Source organism: Falco rusticolus, chromosome 4 (genome assembly GCF_015220075.1).
Source record: "Falco rusticolus isolate bFalRus1 chromosome 4, bFalRus1.pri, whole genome shotgun sequence".
In the NCBI taxonomy this organism is placed as follows: domain Eukaryota; kingdom Metazoa; phylum Chordata; class Aves; order Falconiformes; family Falconidae; genus Falco; species Falco rusticolus.
In genome coordinates, this window is record NC_051190.1 from 33681258 (window position 1) to 33707186 (window position 25929).

At 40.4% G+C, this 25929-nt stretch overlaps 1 protein-coding gene across 1 annotated transcript in view; it reads left to right on the forward strand.

The window, feature by feature from the left end:
• PDILT (protein disulfide isomerase like, testis expressed) overlaps positions 1–21683 on the forward strand; it is a 31163-nt gene extending 9480 nt beyond the window's left edge. The window contains exons 2-11 of the mRNA XM_037382628.1: positions 2715–2921; positions 5861–5994; positions 9260–9397; positions 10143–10253; positions 11247–11372; positions 12319–12516; positions 13813–13933; positions 15305–15486; positions 19246–19335; positions 21474–21683. Of these exons, the coding sequence (XP_037238525.1) occupies positions 2715–2921; positions 5861–5994; positions 9260–9397; positions 10143–10253; positions 11247–11372; positions 12319–12516; positions 13813–13933; positions 15305–15486; positions 19246–19335; positions 21474–21545 (1379 nt within the window). The 3' untranslated portion in view covers positions 21546–21683. The remainder of the gene's footprint in view (positions 1–2714; positions 2922–5860; positions 5995–9259; positions 9398–10142; positions 10254–11246; positions 11373–12318; positions 12517–13812; positions 13934–15304; positions 15487–19245; positions 19336–21473) is intronic.
• Positions 21684–25929: the final 4246 nt, after the last annotated feature.

The following is a 25929-nucleotide window of genomic DNA, read 5'->3' on the forward strand; positions in this document are numbered from 1 at the left end:
ATGAAAAGGAATTGATGGAAAGCTGAAGAGTAGTCTAATCACTCAGGAAAGCAGGGGAAAGGTGCATGATGGATGTTTCCATGTGCTTTCTAGGTAGTCAAGGAAACAGTTTTTATCTGTCTGATGAAAAAGGCTGTTCACTCCCTGAACTTTGGTCTTGCAGTTATCAGGTTAATGGTGCTTGGATCTCTCCTGGTCTCTGAGTGCAGTGATTACTTTTTATGGATTGGAGTCCTGTATTCTTCCCAGCTCCATCAAGGAGCTACTAACTCTACCAGCCCTCATTATCTAAGCATGCTAGTTACATTACTAGTTACCTGCGACTCTGCCTATTCAGGTCATTCAATGATAAGAGATCATTCTTAAAATATCTGTTCAGAATTTAAATATTTCAGAGAAAAATGCATCCTAAAAACCCCCAGACAACCTACATACATGTCTAATGTCTATAAAGCTTATTACTCCTTGTATATTTGGGAAGCTTCTAAGTGGCTTCAGCTTCTGTGTCTGGATGCCACCAACAATTTCTTCTGCCCCTTCGCAAGGGTGTCCCATTTCACTCCACAATAAGCATTTGATCTTCCAAATTCCCAGTTGTGGTACAACAGCTGTGCAACCTCAGGTTATTCGGAAAAAGTCATTATACTGTAACTGCCTGTGGTGTAAAACATTGCCTTGGAATTAGCTAGAAGGTGCTGGACCCCTAATTGTTATGTGGCTTCCTGCTCCTTTTTCCGACAGCACTCTGTCCAGAGCCATGCACCCTTCCTCTTGGAGAGCCCAATAACTCAGTCTAACTGTTCTTGGCTAAGGCAATGACTGCATGTGGCAGGCTATCAGCACTCTTAAATATCAGCATAAGTACTCCATATTTTATGTCAAAGTCCGCCTACCTTTGCAATCATTCTAAGCAAAGATTTTTCATAAAGGCTCAATGCAGTATCCCTAGAAGCAGCAGTATTTTTATAGGGCTGGCATGCTATTTCTTATGTTGACAAGTCAGAACTTCTGATAGATATCATGGTTTTCTGCAGTTACCCCTAGACCGTAACGAGACACAACTGGAGACACTACTCCCATTTTTTTTGTGTGTTAGGAGATAACACATTACAAACTTGTTGGGAAAAAGGTTCGTAACACCATTTTTATAATTTGGAAAAAGGAAACTGAAGTTAGGACAAAATCTCTTTGAAAATACCTCAGTAATATCAAGTAAGTTTATCTGATGATACAGTAATTTTACAGGCAATTAGAACACAATTTGCTTTGGACTGATGCCTTAATGCTGATTTACTTTATTTAGAGAAGCATCTTCTATTCATCACCATGGTATCTGCATGCCCCCTGAACAGACACTAAGTGTTGTTTTACTAACAAGAACCCCCTTCGGCATGTTAGCAGCTGTTACAGTGCCAGGGTTTCTGTTAGCCTAAGCCAATATGGGTTTATATGTGACAGAATCTGGAAGGGCCTATCACATTAATATTTTGAGAAAATAACATTATTTAATGCTACTCTTCACACTCCTTGCTGTAGCAGTTAGATGGAAGAAAATGATTGATGGCTGGGATTCAGAGCAAGGATAATGATGAATAATGCAAGAAATGTAACTCAGCACTGTAGTTTTTCATTTATTAGACCTCATACAGAAATGTTCATTCACTTTTTGCTTACAATTACGTTAGGCAATGTCTTCAGCAGGTAGGTGGTAGAGAAGCACATTTGTAATTTTGTGAAAGAACAAAAGACAGTTATTTTGTTAGATTTACGCATGTGTGTGTGCACTTTAAGTATATATCTGAATGTGTCACACACATATACACACACAAGAACATACACAAATGTATGAAACCAAGCTAACTCTATGTTTTTCATCTGTCCTTATCTGAAAAGTATATTGATGAAACTAAAAATTTTCTATGCAGAATCTAAGAAAAAGGTTTTGCTCTTTATAGTAAAACAAATTTAACAAGATAGGGTATCTCAACTTTATCAAAATAAGGTAAAACTCATTTTTTCAACCCAAATTGCAAAACTGTAAAGCTCCAGGCCTTTACCTCTTATTTGAGTTTGAATACAGAGCAGCTGATGTGTGACTACTTTCTTTCTCTTGTCTTTTTTCTTCCTGTTAATATAACTTACAGCTCCAGGGCCCAGGCTAGGAGGACAGCCCTTCTCCTTCCTCCAACACACAACTGCTATTTGAGCCAGAGAAGGGCTGGCACACAGCGCAGCATGCAGGAATACGTTGCCAGTCTCTAAAAGACTGTACTCCATTCCTCTCCTTCTCCACATTTTACCTGGAAAACTACTTTCTGCATTACAAAGGTTTGCCTCAGTGAAGTGCTTACAAAAATGGTATCTTATCAAAGAGTTCTAATGTAATATCTAACTCTACCCTTGACCTCCCTTTAAATCATACCCAGCACAGTCAGTCAGTCAAACTACTTTTTAATTCCACGTCATTTCTTCCAAACAGAAGACTATTGCAATCTTACTAGTTGTTCACTGTGACTGATCCAAGGACATGTGGAGTGGGGAGCAATCAGCATCAAGAGAAAGCAGTAACTGTGTAAAAATAATTTCTCATTTATTTCTGAGTCATAAAAGACCTTATTCAATCCCTGCAGCTACTACCTGACATAACAACCTTCACTAGAAAGTTTCATGCTGCAACCCATGTAACACATTTGCTTTTGGTTGATCCTTTCCAGATGTTTCTTTACCTCAGTCATCTCGGAATTTGTCTGAAGAATTCGCTAAGGCTGCACAACAGCTTAAAAAAGAAGCTCCAAGAATCCAATTTGGCAAAATGGATGTCACACACCAACCTGATTTGAGAAAAGAATTTAATATTCAAGAATTTCCTACGGTGAAATTTTTTGTGGATGGCAGCAAGAAAGATCCCATAGATTGCAAAGGTAAACTGTCGTATGCATTGACAAGAAAATGATATGTAGTGACAGGATGTACCTATCTAGTATGCTGCCGAGAAGAAAAATGTAGATGCTTAGATAAAGAATATGCAAGGTAGCAAACTGGTTTTGCCCATGGTCCTAAATATACAATTACCTCTGTAGCAATACAAGAAAGTGGATTTGAATTGATCTTCAGAGTGTATAACTGAATATGCTTCTCTGTGCTTAGTTCACACAGTCGAATTATCTGCTGGCATAATTCCACTGAGGACAGAGAATCACCCCAACAAGACAACTTACAAATGAGTTATGCCAAACGAATTTGGTTCCAAACCTGCTCCTTTTGCACTTCTAGTTCACTGCAGTTCCCACAGGTAGCATGCCTACAGAAGCAGGCTGGAGCAATACTCTGCATCTGACAATGAACTGTGAATTTACTAGGTTCTTTAATATACAGGTATACTTCCTAAGACAAGGAAAAGAATTTTGCAATTTAGCCATCAGAGGGAGCTCATATGTGGCTCAGAAAAACCATGGAATAATCAGAAATCTTTTACAGAAAGTTATTAAGCAAAGACAATATTGGAATAGGACTGACTATGAGCAATCCTGGGAAATCCAGGACCTTAAGAGTTTTTCTTTCACTGAAAGTATATACAAGAAAGATATTTAGGGTGGGTTTTTTTCCTAAAATGATGAACTTTTACAAAGCTGGCAAAATTTGCATGACTTGGCCAAGCATCTGCTAGTATACTCTGAGCAGATATAGTTCAGTCACAAGTTTAATACAACCAATAAAAAAGGCACCTGATGTTTGCTTTCTGAGCCTGTACACCATCCAGTGCTCTGATTCTTTAACTGCTGAGCCCCCTGCGGCTGCTGCTTCCGAAAGCTGGCTGATCTTCAGTATTTTTAGAAACTTGCTCCTCCTTGCTATTGAATTTCTTACCAAGTTCCCATCATCTAGACCTGTGCAAACAGCAGCTTCTGCACAAATGCCACTGAAAGCGTGATTTGCCATACTGAACTTTTATTAGTGGTGCAGATACATGATAGCAAAAGCACCTACCTTCAGTCTCTGATTAAATCTATAGCATTGAAAAGAAAATCTTTTTTAAACTGGTAAGCCTCTTTGACAGCTATGCTTGTGAGAACCTGTGAATACAGAGTATCATAACAACACAAACATAACCACCCTTCAGCAGAGAGCTGCTATTTAAGACACACTTAAATTAAGCAATGCAAAAAGTTAGGAAACTGGCTTCTGCTCTGCTATTCGTACAAGATAGCATCAACCTTTCAGAGCCCATGTACCATCAACAGCGACTTAAATTACATTTCCTTGATTGGTAAATGCTTATGTACAACAAGTAGTAAAATTTCACCTACCACGTATGACTTTTAAACCACCAAGAACTGGCAACTGAAAATGCGCAGTGACCACCCAATGACTTCTCATACAGAACTTGGTATACACATCATACCATAAAAGAAATCAACATAAAAGAAATCGCTTCAATCAAGAAATCAACTCAAATATTTTACGGAGAAGGAAATTTTTGAATGGTTGTCCTGGCAATGGACATAGCATGAAAGCCAAACCCTAGGCTTTGTAAAATCATTATTTACAGCTCCAAGGCCAGAATTTGGCCAGCAGAAACAAGCTATGCAGACTGTTTAAAGCAACCAAATAGAAAGATTAACCACATGAAGAATATGCTGAGGGGTTACGTCACTAACACAAGCTTCAAGACCTCAATTCTGCATTTAGACAGCAAAAGTCAAGCACTACATGGCCACTAGATACTGCTCTGTGCTTTTCTCTGAAGCCTATACAGTCCAGGGCAGATGCCTGTCTGCTTCGCCTTAAAAAAAATAGTATTTTCAACTAGTTGCACTGCAGCCTCCTGCAAAATGACTTGATGGTAGTAAAATGGTCTGACTCAATTTTGATCTTGTCATATTGCTAAAATGCACAGTACCAGGACTTGCATCTTTGATAATCCACTTGTACTGTACATCTTGATTCTAGTGCTTCACAGCACACAGACTTTTTCTTTTTCATATATAATTTCCATTAACCCTTTGCTGGACTCTTGTTCTGGTCCAACAAGGATGTCAGACAGAGATTAAAGTAGCACTTTACAGCTGAGATTTTCATCTCCTAAGCCTCAATTTGTGGCTTCAATTCTTCTGAAAACATAGCTAGACAGTGTATCTTACAAAGAGACTCAAGATTCCTAAAACCCCTGAAAGCTTGAAGAAAATTCACCAAATAAACAGACTGACTGTAATCTCAGTAAAACGGTAGCAATAATCTGCAATCTGAAAGACAGAACAATCCAGAATTAAAAGACAACTTTAACACTTCAGCTTTATTTCTTATGTCTAAACTGAACAGTGAAGCTGCAGGACCAGAGAGGAATTTTAACATGCCTCTGTGCCTATCAGATCCCTTCTGCAGCACTGAAGGAACAATTTTGACAGCTAATTTAATTGAACAGACAGGTCAATAAAATCTGCAATTGGTTTGAAGTAATTTTGGATTAAACCTCAGGTCTACAGCTCTTTATAGCTTACTTTGATTTTGGGACAAATGAAATCTTGCAGAACAGGTTTTCTACTTGTCTGAATTTCCTCATCTCTGTTCTCCATATACAATTAAACAGTTAATTGGACGTACATCCATTTGCAGAGGTCCCAGAAAACATAGCACTGATCCACCATTGATCTTCTAGAGTCAGCAGTAATTTAAATGGCAAGTAGAACCTGAGGCTGCATTTGGATGCCCCAAGCCCATTTTGAATCAACTTTGACCTCAGTCCTAAGGAGCCTAAGTCCATTTGTATTCAGCATCCTTCTGCACCTCCACTATCCTGTGATTGCACAGAAACTTCTGTCATTCATTTAAGATGGTCATTTTAACTCTCTTCCTTCCACAGGAGTCAGACAAGCCTCAGCCTTTATTACATGGGTGAAAAGAAGAACAGGACCTAGCACTGTTTTAATCAACTCCACTGATCAGGCTGAAGCCATCATAAATGCTGACGATTTGGCAGTGATTGGCTTTTTTAAGGTAATTCACTGGAAAACTCAAAAGGCTGGCTTCTGTTTCAACTTCGGGATACACCGCTTGCTATTGCCACCAAATCCCACACATCCAAAAGACCTAGAACGCTCTGAAAACTCAGGCTCTCAGTTTTCTCTGCATTTTTAAAAATTGTTTCGATCTACTTTTCCATATTTCTAGATAAGCAGCCCAGGCAGAGAGAAGAATATCTCACACCACAACACTTTTCCTGAATAGGTACCCAGGTGCAGAGACCTACCATTCTGAGAGCAGCTTCTGGGCACGTGACACTACAGCAGTGTTTGCACAGCCCTGGTCACAGCAGACTTTCCTGTGTCCTCAGAGCAAGGGCTTCTGCCAAACCATCCCAGATTTGGTGTCTGGTGTGAAGAGGGCACAACTATTAACTTACCTATCCTCACTTAACTCCAAACATTTCTCTGGAGAGAATTAACCCATTGCTGGTGTGCATTATCTTGCTACTGGAGCATCCAAATGCAAAAAGTTGTAAACCCTGCCCAGAGTCATAACTGATTGAAAACTGTAGGGTTACCTGACCACTGCATTTCTGTTCAAACATGGTATAAAATCATAGACATGAACAGTTGCAGGCTGTTCTGCCAAAGGAATGTTCCCTTCCTGCTTAAGCCCATAAAAAAAGGAGTAAATACTGTCTAATATACTGGAGTGCCTTTTCTTCATCTTTCCATTTGATGATTTAAACAACTTCAGAGAAACTCAGGGCGGCACAGCACAGCTCCATGAATATCATGCTTAACTGTGGTTTTGGCTCCTGGCAGCTAAGAAATCTGAACGGATAGGAAGTCATAAAATATTACACTGTATATGATCTATGTAGTCCTTTCTCAAGCAAATTCCTACTAGTTTCCAGAGCAGAATAAGGTTCTTAAGATTTGGGGCTGAATGATACAGAACAATAGTCAAACAGTGCAAAATAAATTTTAGCTGTCAAGGCATGCAGTCAGAAGTCAGTAAAACAGGAATATTTTTTTCCTGCTTTTTCAATGTGTCCTTGAAATCTTTAACATCTGAAATATTCAATCAAGGATTTTGTCTCACTAAAGAGACTTTACCCTGGTATCTCTGCTCAGTTAAAAGCACAGTGTCTGGACTCATACCTGAACTGATAAAAGTCCCAAATGTGCTGGCTACAGTGGATAGTCCAAGTTTTACAGATGTAGAAAACAGGATTCATTACCAAAATGCCCCATAGTAACAGAGCTGGTGAACACATTACAGCATAATAACAACAAACTGTGAAAATGCTCAGTGCCCAGAATGTTTCTTGCAGCAATCTGCTTGCAGCCATTTATGAAGGCAGTTTTCCAGTGCTGGTGCCAGATTGAGAAGCCCTTGCTATCACAGTGATGCTGGAGAGTTCCCTGAACCGTGCTGATAGCAGATATTGCCTGCAGATGTGTTTGACTGGACTCCGTGATGTCATTTGGGGCTGAAATGACAATAGATGAGCATGAGCTAGGGCATGTCAGAAATTTATTGGGTGGAAGCCAACAAAATGGTGTCCAAGTAAATCAAGAATTTTGTATTTGTATTTTGTATTTGGCCTTCTATTAGTCACAGATTGCTTACAAATGTGAGTGCCAGGATGTGTTGGGAGGTCTCCGCATATAAATTACTATTCATCTACCATGAAATAATTGTCTGATTAAATCAAATCTGGAAGCGCTGTTGCCTTTCATCATGCTTATTTACTGTTAGTTTGAGGGTGGACAGCACAGTGACTATTTGACAGATGCAGGAGTCAAGGTCCCTGCCTGGAAGAGCACTCAGTCCAAGCACCAAACACATCAGTCAGGTCCTCTTGCAAGCAGAGAGCCCTCCTCTCTAATCCATCACATCCTTCCGGCTGTGCAGATGAGCCGTGGCAGGGGAGCAGCTGTTGGCATGATCCTTCCCCATCTGCAGAAGTCTATGCAGACAGAGCGTGGAAATGCCAGGGGAGTGCAGGGCAGATGAGATTAGCACAGGAAGGACACAGGGGACCATACATCATCCATATTGACCCAGGCCAGCCAACACTAGCTGGAAAGGTGAACATACTAGCAGTGTCACAGCACCCCTAGGATCTCCCCTGTTGTGAAGCTCTCCCCTTGGAGGTAATCATAGATTTACAGAATGGTTTGGATTGGAAGGGTTGTTAAGGATCATCTAGTTCCAATCCCCCTGCCATGGGCAAGGACACCTTCTACTAGATCAGGTTGCTCAAAGCCACATCTAACCCGACCTGGAACACTTCCAGGGATAGGGCCACCCACAGCTTATCTGGGCAATCTGTTCCAGTCTCTCACTGCCCTCACAGTACAGAATTTCTTCCCAATACCTGATCTAAATCGACCCTCTTTTAGTTTAAAACCATTACCCCTTGTCCTATCGCTACAGGCCCTTGTATAAAGTCTCTCTCACCTTTCTTATAAATCCCCTTTAAGTATTGAAAGGCCACTATTAAGTTCTCCCTGGAGCCTCATCCAGGCTGAACAACCCCAACTCTCACAGCCTGTCTTCAGAGGAGAGGTGCTCCAGCCCTCTGATCACCTCCATGGCCTCCTCTGGACTCATTCCAACAGGTCCATGTTGGGTTTATGTTGGGGTCTCCAGAGCTGAATGCAGTACTCCAGGTGGGGTCTCACAAGAGTGGAGCAGAGGGGTGGAATCACCTCCCCTGACCTGCTGGCCATGTTCTTTTGATGCAGCCCAGGATTCGGTTGGCTTTCTGGGCTGCAAGTGCACATTGTTGGGTCATGTTGAGCTTTTTGTCCACTGGCATGTCCAAGTCCTTCTCCTCAGGCTGCTCTCAATCCGTTCTCTGCCCAGCCTTTATGGATAGTGGGGGTTGCCCCAACCCAGGTGCAGGATTTTGTACTTGGCCTTGCTGAACTCCACGAGGTTCACACAGGACCACCTCTCAAGTCTGTCAAGGTCCCGCTAGACAGCACACCTTCTCTTCAGCGTGTTGACCGCCCCACTGAGCTTGGTGTCATCAGAAAAACTGCTGAGGGTGCATTCGGTCCCACTGTCTGTGATGCCGACAAAGATGTTGAACGGCACTGGTGCCAGTCTGGACCCCTGAAGAATGCTACTCGTAATCATAGCAAGCTACACCCACTTTACAATTACACTCTTCTCTCTACCTCACAAGCCTTTAGGGGCCTGCCTCACCTGTAGTTGTCACTCCTACACATCCTACCAGGATGCAGGACACAGTCTTAACAAATACTCTTTCTGGGACTAGGAACTTCGCAATGACAGTGTGGAAGTTTTCTGTGAGACGGCAAGAGACGTGCCAGAGATGCCTTTTGGGATGACAGCCAGCGAGGACATCCATGCCAACTATGGCATCCAAAGGAACACTCTTGTTGTGTTTAAGAAGGTAGGAGTACAGAAGCCTAGCAGGTAAGGTATACAGTGAGCTGCTGTGGCAGCTTTGCACTGTGGAAAACAGTTTGGGAATTCTTCAGCTTGAATAATTTCCTAGTTGAAATTTGAACAGTTTAACATTAAAAAAACATTGCATTTAGAGACAACAGAGACAAGCAAGAGGCAAACAGCAGCCTTTGGACAACTGATATTTTCAATCTGGCTGCCCACATTCAGGCTCCTAATTTATACTTAAGGATCTAGGTAAAATAGGCTTGATTTTCCAACCTACATTTTAATCAAGATGCTGCCAGCGAGTGTTGCAGATGTTCACCTCTTTTCCTTTGTGTTGCCTCTGGCCAGGAATCTTCTTTTCTTCCAATCCACAACAGAAGTGGCCAACAAGAACAAAACTACACAGAAGTAACACCAACATTTAGGCTATGAAGTAGTCAGACCAAGGACATCCTGAGTGAGCGTATGCCACAGAGTGTGTGTATAGATACAGAAAAGATCTTCCAGTATGTTAAGATTACTGAGCAAATTAAAACTGTCAGCTATTCAAACTACAGCTTGAATTTTAGCTACAATCTTTTTCTGTATTGTAGTTGTGACATTTATTTTAAACTTTATGGAATTTCAGTTATTGAGGATCATAAAATGGTAAAGCTGACAACAACATTTTAAAGTAAAGACAGTCTCTTTGCTCCTATAGTTGATAAGGCTAACCACGTCACAAACTTCACTATCTGTCCAAGGGAAAACCTGTGCATAATGAAGTGCTTGAAGATGGCAGACAGAACAAACTGGATCTAATGAGGCTAATCAAAACCTTTAGCTTGGACTTGGTCACTGAATATAATCTTGAGGTATGTTTAATTCACTGTATTAACAAAAGCCACTGGGGAAAGACAGGAAAGAGATGAAACCATGCAGAAAGAGACCTAGGGAGCTATTCTGCTCCTTAGCGTTAAATAATTTTGTTTTGTTTGACTAGGCCACCCCTAAACACATCTAGAAACACCAGCAGAACCCAACAGGCAGTTCTCGATCTAACCCAGGCCAAAGGATGCTTTCCTCTGTGCATGACATTGTTTCCTAGATGGGGAATGGCTGGCCAAACAGTGAACTTGCCTGAACATGCAAACATCTATCTCCTGTGGAGCCAACACAAAAGCCTGGGCTGCTTCTGCAGTGACTAGGTGGGGTTGAAGGTTGGAAGGTCAGTCCCTAACCCTGGCACACCAACCCTTCCACTCCCACGGAGCAACTGGGTCCTCTGGGCCAAGGCAAGGAAGAGAGAAACCAGCAATAACTATTGCTAGTGCAGAAAGGAAGGGAAAGACATGGAAATCCCTGCTTGCTTGGGGGACATCCCATTGCCTCTGATCATGGAGTGGCAAGAGAGAGGGCAGCTTTGTGTAGGGAAGGAGATGTAAGCTGCTGATGCCACCCAGAAGTGAAGGCAGAACCCCAACGAGGTCTAGCTTCTGCAGCTGTTGCAGTTGGGCTTCCCTCGGTAATACCACCTTTTACTTTCAGCACATCTTTAGCATTAATTCTTCAGTGTGTGTTATACAGGCAGACTAGAAGATCAAACAGTCCCTTCTGACAGTAAAAATCTATGGGTAACAATGAGGTTTTTCCTGAAACAGAGAAACCACTCAGCAGCAGCTGATTCTTCCCACTTCATCTTCTTTAAAACAATGAAAGAAATCCAACAGTTATAGGAATGATTGGGAACCAAGTTCTAAAAAGTAAAATTTTCAATAGCAGAACTGAAAGATACTGATATGCTGGGCCTCTGATTCACTGTTCTGCTTACAAAGAGTGGAACAGATACTGAGTCTTTTGTTTCCCAGACATCTGTGAAGATTTTTGATGTCCCTGTTGAAAACCACATCCTGCTGTTCACCCCAATGAACTCTGAGACATTCAGTGCAATTTATGAAAACTACAAGTCTGCTGCTGTGGAATTTAGAGGAAAGGTTTGTAATGCTGAATCCTGCTTTGCAAATATGAATGCCAGAAGATCAATGGAAAAACATTCACCAGTGTTACTGGTAAAAGTACACTGCTGTCAGTCCACCTTCTAAGTCTACCAAGCCATTGTAAAACAGTTTCAGTAACTGTTACTTGAATTTGTTAAGGACACAAGCTGAAAAATAAACTTCACTTGAAAATGATTCTTTAAAATGCAAAGATCACACAAACCAACACGAATTCCAGCTGCTCCAAATAAACCTATTTCTGATTTTACAAATGTGACTTTCTAGGATCAACTTCCAACCAAAGATAGTTTTAGCAATTTCTGCCGCTGCCAGGAAATGCCATGAGGATCTCAGAATACTGCCTGAACCAAGAGCTGGAAGCAGCTACAAAACCTGAGAAATATTGCAAGGCAGATGCATAGCCTTGCTTGCAGCATATGTGTTTGCATGTAAATAAACACATACAGGCAGTCAAACAAAGCACTTCATTTCTCCGTTGTCAATCACCACAGTGCTACTCCTGCTCCAAGTATGTGAGACACACACACAAAAAAATCACACAGTAGTATTGGCAAAGACATATGGATTACAGGTGTTTCAGCTCTTTTGTCCTGTTAAAATTTATTAGGAAGAGCAATAAGAATTTTGAGGGTTAATTTAGAAGCGTTACTAAAATAGCTGACATCAAAGCACTGTGAAAGGACAGAGGGAAAAGCTCCATTCTTTTTGGCTGCTTTAGCATGTTATTAACTAGGATCAAGGTATAATAAAGTCCACCGATATGCTTGGTTGTTGGGCTGACACTAAAAAATGGTTCTACACAATTCCTTGCTTTTAAGGTTAGATCCTAATGCACTGCCAAGCTCCATGGTCCATTTTCCTAAAATGGCTAAACCAAAGCTGGAAAACTCAACCAGATGCATGACTCTCTCTTTATTATCAGATAATGTTTGTCTTGGTGAACACTAATGAAACAAGGAATGGACGAGTTTTTGAATATTTTCGCATCAGGGACGTTGACATTCCTGCCGTGAGAATTCTAAATCTGACAAGCAATGCAATGTATAAAATGCCCGCAGATGAGGTGACTGTCGAGAACCTAAAAGAATTTTGCCAGAGCTACCTAAATGGAAAAGCAAAGGTATGTCCATTACTAACGAGATGCCCCTTTAGTACACCAGCTAAAACACTAACAAATTTGCAAAACATCCCTTTTTAAGTTAGAACAGTGTGCTGTTCTGATCATCAGTTTATTAATTTACTCTTGCTCTGATGCATTCACCTACAGCTGTTGACAGAGCATTCCTCTCTATTTAACAGCTGAGGCAGACTATGAAGTTTTCCAGTCATCCCATATAAAAACTGGATAAGTCATTTGATAGGCCAATATTTTAGTTAATTTCAGGTGATGTATTTTAGTGGATTAAAAACTCCCCATGACTCAATCTTTCCAATACTATAATGGAGATATTTCACTCCCTTAGTCGAGAGAGATGCAAACAATGATGGCAATGGATTTTGAGGTTACAGAGAAGTCCAGTAAACAGAAAATTGACAGTTTCAGGTGGAGTAAGATTTGGTATTTGTTTTAAGCAAGTTAAGCAGAGTGAACTTTCACAGGGGGTATAATTCCAAAAGTAAATATTTCTTGTCATGAGGCATCATCCTCCACGCTCACATGAAAAATACATTAAAATGTTTTGTTTATTCAGTGCTCTTCATTACTTTTGTTTCCATCATGAGGAGAAAAGATGTAGTCAGCCTGACAACAGGCATAATTTAAGAGATTCAAGTAGTAAATCCCAATTTCAGTGTTGGAGGGGGGCAGAAGGACAGAAGCAATGGGGATGTTGCCTCTTCTGTAAAAAGACCTGCTTGAGTGGCACATTCCGACGAGGGAACAGCTTCCATGGGGAATGTGTGCCTTTCTACTACTTCGCTATGGTGTAAAAGAAGAGAAATTGCCAGCTAATATACTGTAAATTGCAGGAGTCGTGGGGACTGTGATTGGTGGTGAAGGCAGATATTTCAGCAGTGATGCACACCTTTCTTGTGAGTTTTACATGAAAACCTACAATAGATAAGCTTTTAAGTGGTCTAGCCTCTGAACACTGGGCAACAAGAGTTCAGGACAATGAATGCAAACATGTTCCAAAGTGTAATTTTAAGGCAAACTGCTAAGGAGTCTGTATTCAAGACAGGGACAAGTAATTCTGACTACCAAACTACACAGGGTGTGAGACCCCAGCTCCCCACTGAAGGGAGAGAAGGTGGTAGCATGTAAAGGCTAGCTAGGATATAGAGATATAAAAAAAAAAACCACCATAAAAGGGCACATTAGGTAGAGAAATGTCCCATTGGTCTCACACTAACTTGAGCTGGAGCAGTTTCTCAATGCTCCCTACACTTTCACAGCAGTGTTTCTGTTTTCGCTTAGCTACATCTCTCTAGTGAAGAAATTCCAGAGGATTGGGACAAGATGCCTGTCAAAGTGCTTGTTGGGAAGAATTTCAACAGCATTGCCTTCAATAAGACCATGACTGTGTTTGTTATGTTTTGTAAGTGTTATTATTGTATTCAGATTTTAAGTTGCTTTAACATGATCAATTGAAAGTGAAAAATGAAAGCTCATGCTTACATACCAAACTAATCTTTGCACCTTACAGACCCTGAACTTAATGAATTTCTGTTGTCCGATGAAAGCATTGAAGAAAAATTTGTGCCATATCTATGGAAACACTGTGATACCTTTGCTGACTTAGGGCTGCACTGAGTAACACTGGATCTCTTCAGTAAATATTTGCCTAGGCTGTATCAAATCCTGGTGTTGAAAGACAAAATGACACCAGAACATCATGTTGTACAATGGAACATTGCAGCACGCTGTCCAGCATGAGTCAGGCCATCTTCCAAGGACAGAGGGAGAGTTAAGTGAGGTTGTCTGGTTATAATGCTCTAGGATTAAATCCCAGAGAGGAGCTGTGGTTTAGCAAATCCTAACTGCTTTTTTCTCCTCTGTCTGCAAGACAAGTGGCTCTCCTGCTTGACTCTTCCCAGCAAGGAACCACTGCCCTATCTCTCTAGCAGCCAGCAGGGATTAGACTGTGCCTTAGTTACTTCAGTAAAGCAAACATGCAGCATTAATATAAACACAGACAACTAGCTGTACTGCCCTGAATTTCAGAAATTCTTAAAGGTAGTATGTTCCTGCGATCCTCCTTGTTGGCCGCAGCCATTTTGTTCATGCAAGCCATTTTTACATTTCAGTGTAATGAACTGATCTAGGGAGGAATTGAACCAAGTCCTCTGGAAATGAAAGGCTGGTAAATGGGTGTAGTATATTCAGGAAAGTGCCCCAGAAATTTTAATTCCACCTAAACTGGGTATGAGCATTGTTCTCATGACTGAAGGTTTGCAATGGTGTTGTATGCTATTTATACTGGGTTCTCAGCAGTATGCCTTCTTGCTAACCTGCGTAAGTGCAGAGCTGAGTCAAACCATCATGACACCTCAAAACTCCTCCTCTTAGTGTAAATATAGCATAGTTTATGAACATAGTTAATTGTCATATGCAGAAAGCATTTTGTGCTTCTGGCAAGTATTCAGCACAGGAATGATGCAAGACTTAATTGGATCGCATCCGTTATCTGGCACGCCTCTCCAGCGAAGTCATACGACAAGTGTCATATGTTTGTTATATACATAAAAGGCTAAACAGAGCTAAAGCAGCATGCTATCAGAAATGCATTAGTTATCACTACATGAAAACTCATGAAATTCACAAAGGGTAAATGTTTTCATGTAGAGACTGACCACAACTGAAATCCAAAACCCTGTTAACTTGAAAGGCTACGTGGGTCCCAGTGATTGCACCAGTGCATGCTCTTCTGCTAGACTGTATCTTTCTACTTTTATTTTAAAATTTGCAGATGCTCCTTGGTCCTATGACTGCAGAAAACTCCTGCCAATCTGGGATAAGCTAGGAGAGCAATATGCAAGCCACAAAGACATAATCATTGCAAAGACAGATATCACAGCAAATGACATCCTGTCCATTGGATCAGGTCGCTATCCGTTCTTCAGACTCTTTCCGGCTGGACCAGATCACCAGGTGAGAAGCTGTTGGGGAAGAATGTGGAGACACTGAGGGGGGAATGTGTGTGTGTGTGTGTGTGTCTTTGCACTCGTGTGCTTGTCATGGTGAGAAAGGAGTCCTTTAAGCAAGAAAGCTTTGGTCCTTACCTACTCAACATTGGATTCATTGCTGTCAAGAACCTGAATTAAAGAAGAAACCCTTCTATCACCTTCTCCTGTGTATGAAGCTGTGCCAAGAGCCCATATAATCATTTACCAGCTTGGACCTACAAGTCATTACAGCCTTACGTTCTGCTGTTTAACCACCCCCAATCTGCCTGTTGGGTTTTGCAACAGTCTCAACTCAGAGTGAGCTTAAAGATACCTCCTAATCATTGCAGTGCCTTTGTACTTCAAACCATGATAAGAGTCATACTGCCACAGAACTACCCTGTGCCAGCTGTTTCTGGAGCAGGTATAATTACAGCACCTGAAATGCTGGTACTACTCTTCTTATACCCTCTACTTTTTCACTTTATGTGAATGTTTATGTCAGTAATTTTACTTTATTCCAGTATCACAGCCTCAATTTGAAATATTTGTTGTCAACACCAGTGATCATTACAATATGCTACCTAATGCATCAGCTATACTACACAGCAATCAGAAAATGCTGCTGAAAGAGGAGCCAAAGAAAAAAATTAAATAGTTACATTTCTCTATCTACATAAATAATCTAATTAAAAAGAAAGTATCTCTGAAGCAAAAAAATATTAAGCTCTAGGATACTGTTGTAATTAAGACATTACTAAGCTTTTCATTTTTCTTCTTACTCCTAAACTTAAATCTAATTCTAAGACATTTGCCCATGTCCTCATTTAATCTTTGAGGGAGAGATTTGCCTCTCCGATGTGCATGTACAGCTTCTAATGAATTGAACTGCAGTCCTGCACACTCGCACCATGTTTAGTTTTTATGCAGAAAAGCAGAAACCCATTAAATGCTCATAATCTATGTCATTTTATCAAAAAATGTTGCTAACAATTTTCATTAACTATTAAGGGATTGTTTCACGCTTACAAATACCCTGAAATTAAACACTATTTGAAATCTTGAGTTCTTCCCTGCACACCATGGTTTTATACCAGTTCCCTCAACTTCGAAGATTTTAACTCATACTTGACTACCAGTGCAGATGTCTTGTAGATGTCTGCAGCCTTGCAGACCCAAGTGCCTTCTTTCTTATGGCACTATACGAACACTTGGCCACAGACATCTTCACTCACTACAATCATGAACAATTCTAAACACACTCAGGCCATTAACGCTCAGCCACTGCAACAGCTCTAAGTCATTTCCTACCCAACCAGCAGTTATACTGGGAGTTTTCCTGTGTATGCTTGTCCTTTTCTAAAAGTTAACCAAAGTCAGAGCACAGGATAAAAATGTAGTATCTCAACATGCCTATGCTCAGAGTATCTACTGTGTTTTTCACTGTATAGGCATTGCCTCCAAAAATACAATCCCTACTCCCTTATTCTGGCCATGAAAAGAGCAATAGAAAGGGCTTGGAGCCAAAGAGAAACTGGTATATTCAGAATGAAGAAACAGGAACAGGAAATTTATACAGTCAAAAAACACCTCCTGATGCAAGCTTGATTTCACACTGACATCTCTTTTAGCCTTCAGTATTTTGCTAGTGTTAGAAACAAACACACAAGCTTTCTAATTACCTCTACCAATCCTTCATATTATTTAAGGACTAAGGATAAACTGAATACCAGCACAGAAGCAGCAGGAATCTGAAGATGAAATAACTATCAGAAGACTCTAGAAAACACATCAAAATGCATGTAAAGAAGTCTGAACCTGCTCCTGATGAACCAAGGGAAACGTGGTTAACCTAACACAACCCAAAGCTCTTTCCCAGAACTGGGTTATCATGTTTTCTGGCCAGTACAGACACCCTTACACCTCCTTAAAGGCAAAGCCACGGGCAAAACACATTACCATGCAGTCCCTTCCGAGCACTCCTACCTGATGAGATCATATTAGACACTACCTTCCTCCGACCAGAAGTATCTGCTCAGTCTCCACACTATGAACTGTCTTCTTTCCAGTGGATTGTCACAGTTTAGTCTGTTTTAAGAACAAGTTCAGCTTTTCCTGAAGTTAATGACAAGCTACCCTCTTACTTTAATGGATGCAAAACTAGATGCATGATGACATTTTTAAATCAGGAGCCACTGTGGGATAACTGGAGTTAAGTGGAATTGGATGAATGAAGAGACCTAATTCTAGAGCTGAGTATATATAAGCATGTGCCTAGTTTTCCAAACCACCGAATGTTTCTATGCTGGGGAAACAATTATGGCCAGAGCTGAAGGAACAAGAAAGTGAATCTGATTAATTACGTGGAGGAGAGTGACCAGCCATCATTTGAGCTCCATCTGTACAACTCATCCCTGCACCATCCACTCCAAATTTAAGAGAAAAAACATGCAGTCTTTCAGATGGATTTAAGATGATTCTATTTGTTTCTCTGGGTTAAGCGAGGAAAATAATGTTTACATAGTCTTATGCACCAATTACTCTAATGAAAAATGTTGATACATATCTTTAGTAACCAGTACTGGGATCAGCTGCTTCTCTGGCTTTACAGGTCTTTGGGCTCTGAGAAATCACTGTTCCAGTCATCAGAGTCAATAAAACTCAAGATTCATCCAAGAATAGTAAACACCTCTGAAGGAATCAAATAATCTTTCTCAAGAAACTTAAGCTTGCTAACATAAAAAAAAAAAAAAATAAATTCAAGGCTGCCACAGTTTTTATTACAAGAGAATACCTTACTAAACAGAAATATCAAACCTGTGTATACTTTTAGTGAATTCATCAGGAAATAAGAGGTGTTGTGTTTAGAGTCCTTTGAACTCAAATCAGGCATTAGAGTAACGAATGTAAAGTAACACAGCATTCTTGATCTCAGTGGGAGTAAGTGAGCTTAACTCAAGCAAGAATAGGCATCTGCCTATTTCTAAATGTACTCAGATAACAGCAGACAATCCTCAATGTCATGCACATGAGCTTCTACAACCTTTTGTTAAAAGACTTGTTCAAGATCCTTTTATACTTCCAGAGAGCGAAGGTATCGCAGGGGTGTGTGTGGGTGTGTGTGTGTTTTAAAATACAGTTTGGTACCTAGCCCTAACTCAGAGAATCTGAAAGCTCTAAGCTGAAAGTGCTTCTTCCATTAAATTTCTTCAGAAGAAAATCTTCAGTAAACCCTCACCTTAAGGTGAAGTACAAGAAAATTAAAGTCACTGCTCATCTTCCTCCTGTTCTTTCAAGCTGTGCAACAGTTGCTACTTCTGGATTGTGTATTTCAAAACTTTTTCACAAGCTGAATTTCCATCAAAATCTTTAGACAGCTTTGAATATCATGGCTGGACACTTAAAAGACTCTGCTCTTCAAGATATCTTGCAAATGTTTATTGTTAAACACAGAAAAGACACTGATGTCAGTAATTGGCAGGATCCCAGACTGGTATTATACAGTAATGTTTATGGGTTTTTTTAAATACAAATCCTTTTCTTCTTAGGCATATCCATCTATTCTTTACACTTGAGTTTCAGATGACACTGGAACCTGCTGTGCCTCTGCCCTCGGCTTTCTAAAGTGAGCTGAAAAGTCTGGAGTTTGTTCAGTCTAAAGAACTGAAATCCTCCAGCTGATTATGGTGTTATTTTCAGCATTTTGTGTACAGACTTAAATACTTAACCTTGAAACTCTTTTCAGGAGGTCGTCTACACTGGGGAACACACCTTGGAGGCATTTTCTGAATTCTTAGAAGAACAAAGCAAGAGAAAGGCAGAACCAGGAGAGAAGGTAGGCATTTGATCCGGACACTGACTGATCTGGTGTGCAATCCGAGGCATGTTCACACCTTGTATAAGTATACCTGAACCAGCTACAGCAGTCACACGTATGGCTATGTAAATCTCCACTTGTGACCACCTCCACTGTGAAAACTGACCATTTACTCTGATGTTCTCTTTTTTTGTCTTTTAACCAACTATTTATCTTTGCAGGAAGCTTCCCTTTTTAAGCCTTTGTTGTTTAGATAGGCTCAGGATCCCCTAGCCTAATGTTGTCCCTGTGGGACTACCCTCTAGTTCCAGTCCTTACTCTCAGTCCCACCATCCTTGTCAGGATTATATTGAACACATTCTTAATTGCAACCTAGCCAGAGCTCAGGTTCAAGTGCACCAGGTTCAAATGGTAGACTTGGTAGTGTTAGGTATATGGTTGGACTCAATCTTAAAGGTCTTTTCCAACCTAAATGATTCTATAATCCTATGGGCTTCAGCCACTGCTCATTATGTCAGTTCTTAGGTGATTGTTACACAGCTCTTAGCTTGTTTCAAGCTCACTAGCTTGGCATGACCACCCTAGCTGCAGTCATACACCACTGCCTGGCAGGCACAAGCCCACTCACATCCTCATTTGCATCACACAAAATCCTCTTCTCCCACTGCTCACATTATCATTGAGTCACTGTGCTAACACTCTGGCAGCAAGTATTGCACAGCAGAAAGGAAACTGCACCTTGACAGGTACAAGCAAAACTTTGTCAGGATTTTAGCTGGAGAAAAGAAGCCCCTGCTAAGTTAGTTTCAGCTATAGCTGGAGTGGTTCAAATATCCATTGCCCACCTCATCCTGCCACATTCAGTGCAACTTCGCTTCTTCACAAAGCAAGGGTACCACAGAGCTGACAGTGTCTCCTCTTGGCAACCTGGTTATGATTATTGTCCGATTCCTCAACCCCTTCTACTCCACCATAAACCAGACCAGATAAGCATTAGCTATCCCAGATCAGCCTGTTATCGAATCCCGGACACTTCACTGTAAAAAGACGTACTTGTAAGCGAATAATGTGATCAAGCTCCACGCAGACGGCTCCAAGCAACAGAAAAAACACTGACACAGATGGAGACACTGTCTACCCAGTATAAGAATCATGGCCCCATTCTGCCTGGAAGTTAAGTAGATCCACAGGGTAGCAATAGTTATCATTAACACTCTTTTCAACTAGTAGGGAAGCTGTCTGTGGGTGGAGAAACAGTTTTGAGTACTCAGACTTATTTCCACCAAAGGCTTTGATCTGCTCCTGAATTCACTGCTCAAATAGGTGGTTACAGATGGGAGACAGGTGACTGAACTAAATACTAGGACACAAAAATCTGCAGTGAAGGATCAGACATCCAACCCTGGCCCAGTCATTGCACAATTCTGTTTTTGAATACCCAAAGCCTACATTTTGGTGCCTGCCTCTGTTGCATGTTCTTTAGTGATGTGTTCAGCAGATGTTGAGTCCTACACACAGTATTTTACATACAATGTTAGAGCTATGTATATACTGTCATCTCTTCTTCGTGATTTATTTCCCGTTAAAGAATAAGTGAAAAAGCCAGTTCAGGAAATAGCATTCAAAAACATATTCTGTGTAGCAGAAGGTGTAATTGGCATTTGCTCATCTGTTCACATTCTCCATCCTTACCTGACATGCACCAAATTTTCCCAGAAGACTGCAGTATTAGACCATTTGCAGTACAGTGCTTGATGTGAAGTCCCCTGTTGGAGTAACCCTTCATCCTCCCCTCAGGGCATTCACAAACACAAACAAGACAAGATAAGTTTCTTTTGAGATTGCCTAGAAAAGAGTCTCTTATGCTCATCAGCTTACAAAACATGGTTTTCCAAGTTCTTATTAAACCTTCACACAAAGCCTCATCTAAGCTTTGCCATAAACCAGTATAAAGGTTTGAAAACAAACCCCATTTTAGCAGCATCTGCACTACTTCTGACCTCATTAACAAGCCCTCAAGTTCCTTGGTTGAAAAGATGAAAATCTGCATTTCATATAATCTCAAAACATTTTTTAAAAATAAAGAGTTACTAGAGCAATTCTTTTTGTAAACATCTGAATAAGCAGCTTTGCTCTTGCATTTCCTTTTTTAAAAGGAACCTTTGGGAGGAATCAAAGAAGATCTCAGCCAAAGAGAGACTGTAATAACAGAGAAAGAAGAACTTTAATAGTACAGAGAAAGAGCAAAATTCTGAGGATTGTGGGGAATCATTCCTGGAAGGAACTAGCTGGAAGAATGAATCATCCCAAGTGAACACAGAGGTGGATCAAAAAATATATAAGTAAACAATTCTGTATCGGTGGTTCATTATGTGTGACCTCTCTTCTGAATCCAATTTAACTCCTAGTTTTACTGAGATCAGTTGTCACGGGTTGTTAAAATATTTTCAATTTTCCTTAAATAATGCCCTTATTAGCAATAAAACTGCTCTTATTTTGAAAGCTATGTGCACCAAGGCAAACAGATCAAGATACAAAATTCTTCTTTCTGAACAAAATCTGCAACAGGTTTGCAACTTTTTTTATTTACCCTAAAACAGTCCTATTGTCTTCAAGAGAGATTGACTGCTCCCAGAAGGATGGGACCAACATTGCAAAGAGCATTTCTTTAGCGATATTCAAACGAAGTAACTGAAGCTAGGGGCTATACCCAAAGGGGCAGCTTGTGATATATTTTTTTTTTATTATCAAGCAGTCAAAAATGCAGAAATCAAGATGTAATTTAATTCCAGTAAGAAAAATATCATACCTAACACACAAAGCCACAGGTATGATTCATATTTTAGTCATTAGGTCCTCTAACCACCACACACGTTATAAAGGCACAGCTGGTGAAATTGTTGGACAACAGTAATTTCCTGCAAGGGCCAGATAAAGCAGAAATCATTTGTAAAGTTTGAAACCTTTTCTTATGCAATTAGAGAAGGAAGATCACTTATTAATACTTCATTTCAAAAGCAGATTTCTGAAGTCTTTGTTCCCAACTTGTTAATGCTAATAAGTTACTTTCCTATGTAAACAGAGGCAAAAAGGTGAAAACTTAAAAAATGAAAGAACACCCATTTGAATGGCAGAAAGATTAATCACCGTAGTGAAGAATACAGCACTGAAAGAACAGTGGAGATCTCCTAACGCTCACCTGTCATGCAAGTCAACAAGAGATGAACAATTTTAAAGTGCTGAACCTCTTACATTTTACAATTATTTGCTATAAAGCACAGTTCATGACAGATGGCATCTTTCCTATCCAGGCTACAATACATAATCAAATACACACACTAAAAGTTTTAAGATGAAATGTTAACTTCTCTACTTCACAATTACTGCAAATAGTACTCAGGATGTAACACACACCTCAGGAGGCCATCAGCTGGCTTTCATTGATGAGGAATTAACAAGAAGACACAAAGTAAAACAGTTTATGTCGATACTTTGCGGGCACACTTCAGTCTCTGCTGGGGCTAATGTTCATTTGGACTGCAACTAAATCCTCTTAATGGAAGAGGATTCTTGTGGAAGCATGTTCAGGAAGCAGATCTAGCATGGATGCTAGATCACCATCCCTAATACGGTCCACCTGGGTTTTGTAGGTTTTGGATCTAACTTCATGAATAGTTTGACTATCTGAAACTGATGAAGACCACTTCTCAGATGGGCTCCACTTGTTCAGGTCTCTGCCAGCTGCAGCTCCCTCCTCTGTCCCAGCAGTATCACCTACAAGGGGAAAAGGAGCTTAAAGCTACATAGCAAAACTGGCTTAAACGTCAGGATGGCAGATCTGAAAGATGCAGCCCACTCCACTCCTAATTGTAAACCACAGCTGATCTATTATTATTTAAAGCAAAATTCTTCTTTGAAGATGCCAAGTAAAGTTTAATTCTCATGTTTTTAGGACAGAACAAATTTTTGATAGAACTGCAATACAATCCAAATCAAATCAAAGCCTCAGTTAGTGGCAAGAGGAAAACACGGGATCCCAGGTATCAGAGTGCTGGTTTTAATGAGGTCAACTGAAGTTTGCTGTGGGTGGAAACTCCCACTCCAGCTGGACAGCATGGGATGCAGTTAACAGTAAGTGCTTCTCAGCACCCTCCCTGAGAGGACTTTGTTTACAAATACCACCCAGAAATGATGACTTGTCAATTCAAGCAATGAAGCATGCCAAAACTGTTTCTCTTCTACGCAACTGAAGAAGTCAGTTCTCCTTTGGACATCAAACATGAGGTCTATGGGACACTGCCAGAAGGACCTTGCACAAAGTAAACCTGATCACTGCTGGATATTGGGTTTCATTTAACTTTCATTGAACATCAGGCATTCATTAACAAAGAAGCCCTCATTCGATATCCTGGGAGATCAGATTAGAAAGCAAATGAGATGAACTGAATCCCAAAGAGAGGGGAGTGTCAGCAGGCTTTCCCTTTGCTGCTTGCAACATGATGAAATTTGAATGGCAAGCAGAGCCACCAATATATTTTGAACAACTATTAAACACAGAAGCTATAATCTTTTAATTAGTTTCCTCACAGAAAAATGGAGCAAGCAATGCTCAGCACCACTCTGTATCTGGCAGATGGGTTTACCATTCAAGATAATGAAAAAGAAATTAATTTTCACTGCGCCAACCCACTGTATACAAGGCTCAATCCTGAAACAGCTATCTATCCTATTATAAGGTGCAAGATTACTTTTTAATGAAAACATGTGCCATCTTGGCAAATTATGTTCTCATTTCTATTCCAGCCACTCACAGATGTTGTGTAAAGACAAGGGGCCAAATGCAGACTTGCATGCCATGCCCTGATGCATGACAAGAGTTGCGATTCTACTTCATAAAGCATCTGATAAAAGCCTGCCTGAGGCGCAAGTCTTCCTGTGGTCAAAAGTCTGCCTTGTTCCTGGCTGGGTTGGGTTCCTCCAACCCTCAGCCATGGCAGGACGTGCCCTCTGGGCCACACAAGTGACCTTGCACATTGTCTCATTTTCCCTCTGATCCAAGTCAGTTCCAGAATATCTTCCCAGAACAGAAATTGAAGTGTTTTAACCAGATTCAGGTAACCCACCACCAACTCACTTCCCCTATCATGCCAACTGCTGTCAGTTTCATAAACAGAACTTGTCACACTCTGTAGTGGCTCCTCAACTGTCACAAGCAGACTTGAGCTCTAAATGTCTGAAACAGAGTAATTTCCTCAAGCTTTGCTAAGTCAGACACTACTTCTTTTATTTTAGTCTAAACATGAAGTGAATCTGTTTAAAGAGTATTATCATAACTGTGCTCAGACATTCTAAAAATTATTTAAATCCATGAAAAAAATATATCAATTTTTATTAGTTAGATTTGTTCCTGTAAATGAATACCAATATTTTGAATGCAACAATCATATGAAAAATCTCCCCATGCACAAAAATAAGCTCTATCAATTTTCTTAGGCCTGTTGGTCTTAAGAGATATCAATGTGCACAAAATGCAGAGCTGGTTTAATCTGCAAGTGGCAAGATGGTTTGGCTATCAATATGAAGCAGTGGAAGCCACATTCCCAGCTAGGAACCTCATTTATAATAGGACTCACCCACAAAATGAGGCATAAAAAAGTTTAATACAAAAAAGGGGGTAAACCTGAAACATCCCCAGGAAATGCTGACTTGTTTTTTACTAAATGACAGCCTATTCTGCCCTAAAATACAAGCTTTGAGCACCTTACAGATAGCAATTCATCTCATTAAGCTCTTTTCTTAAATCCTGCGGAAGAAAAACGCTGTTCAGAGTGACAATCATTCATAAATGCTCAGATTCACAGGAAAAATAATCAATCCTAAAGAGAAATGCAATAATTCTTTTATTCTGTACAACAGTTTCATCTTAGCTTAACTCTCCTTGAATTACTCTCAGCTGGCATCGGCATAACAATAGAAACAGAATCAAAATACATTAAAAGAGATTAATAGAAATACACAACAAATGCATCGACTGTTCAAAAAACCCTGAGGTGTGGAAGGGGCATAACTGGTATAAATCAAAAGGTCTGGCTTGGAGGTTAGAAGTTCAGGTTTGGTGTATAGAGATATATATATATATACACACACACACACGTATGTGTGTGTGCTATATGCTTGAAGACTCACAGGCTGGCCACAGGGAGGTAACTAAATCCACTATTTTAGGCATTTAATTCAAACACTTGAATATTCAAAATTCATGTTCGGAGGCCTTTAAATCCATCTTGCCTTTCTCTCACACTTACTCCTCATAGCAAAGAGAGAGAGTTTGCTCCAAGGACACAATGATTTTATACAGCAATATTAACAAACAGCAACAATTCACTAATAGAAACATGCTGTTGACTTAACCCAAGTGGAGTTTGGTTGATGGAAATTACTCAGCTCAGATGCTTGAGAACTGTGCTTGGTACAATCAACTGTGACCAAGGGAAGGAGGTTGTGATCATTTCAAACTGATTCGGGAAATGCTTCAAATCCATCTGTCCCCTGGGCTTATGGCCATGCTATTGCGTCTGTGTATCAAGAGTCCCACACAAGCTGTCAGTCATT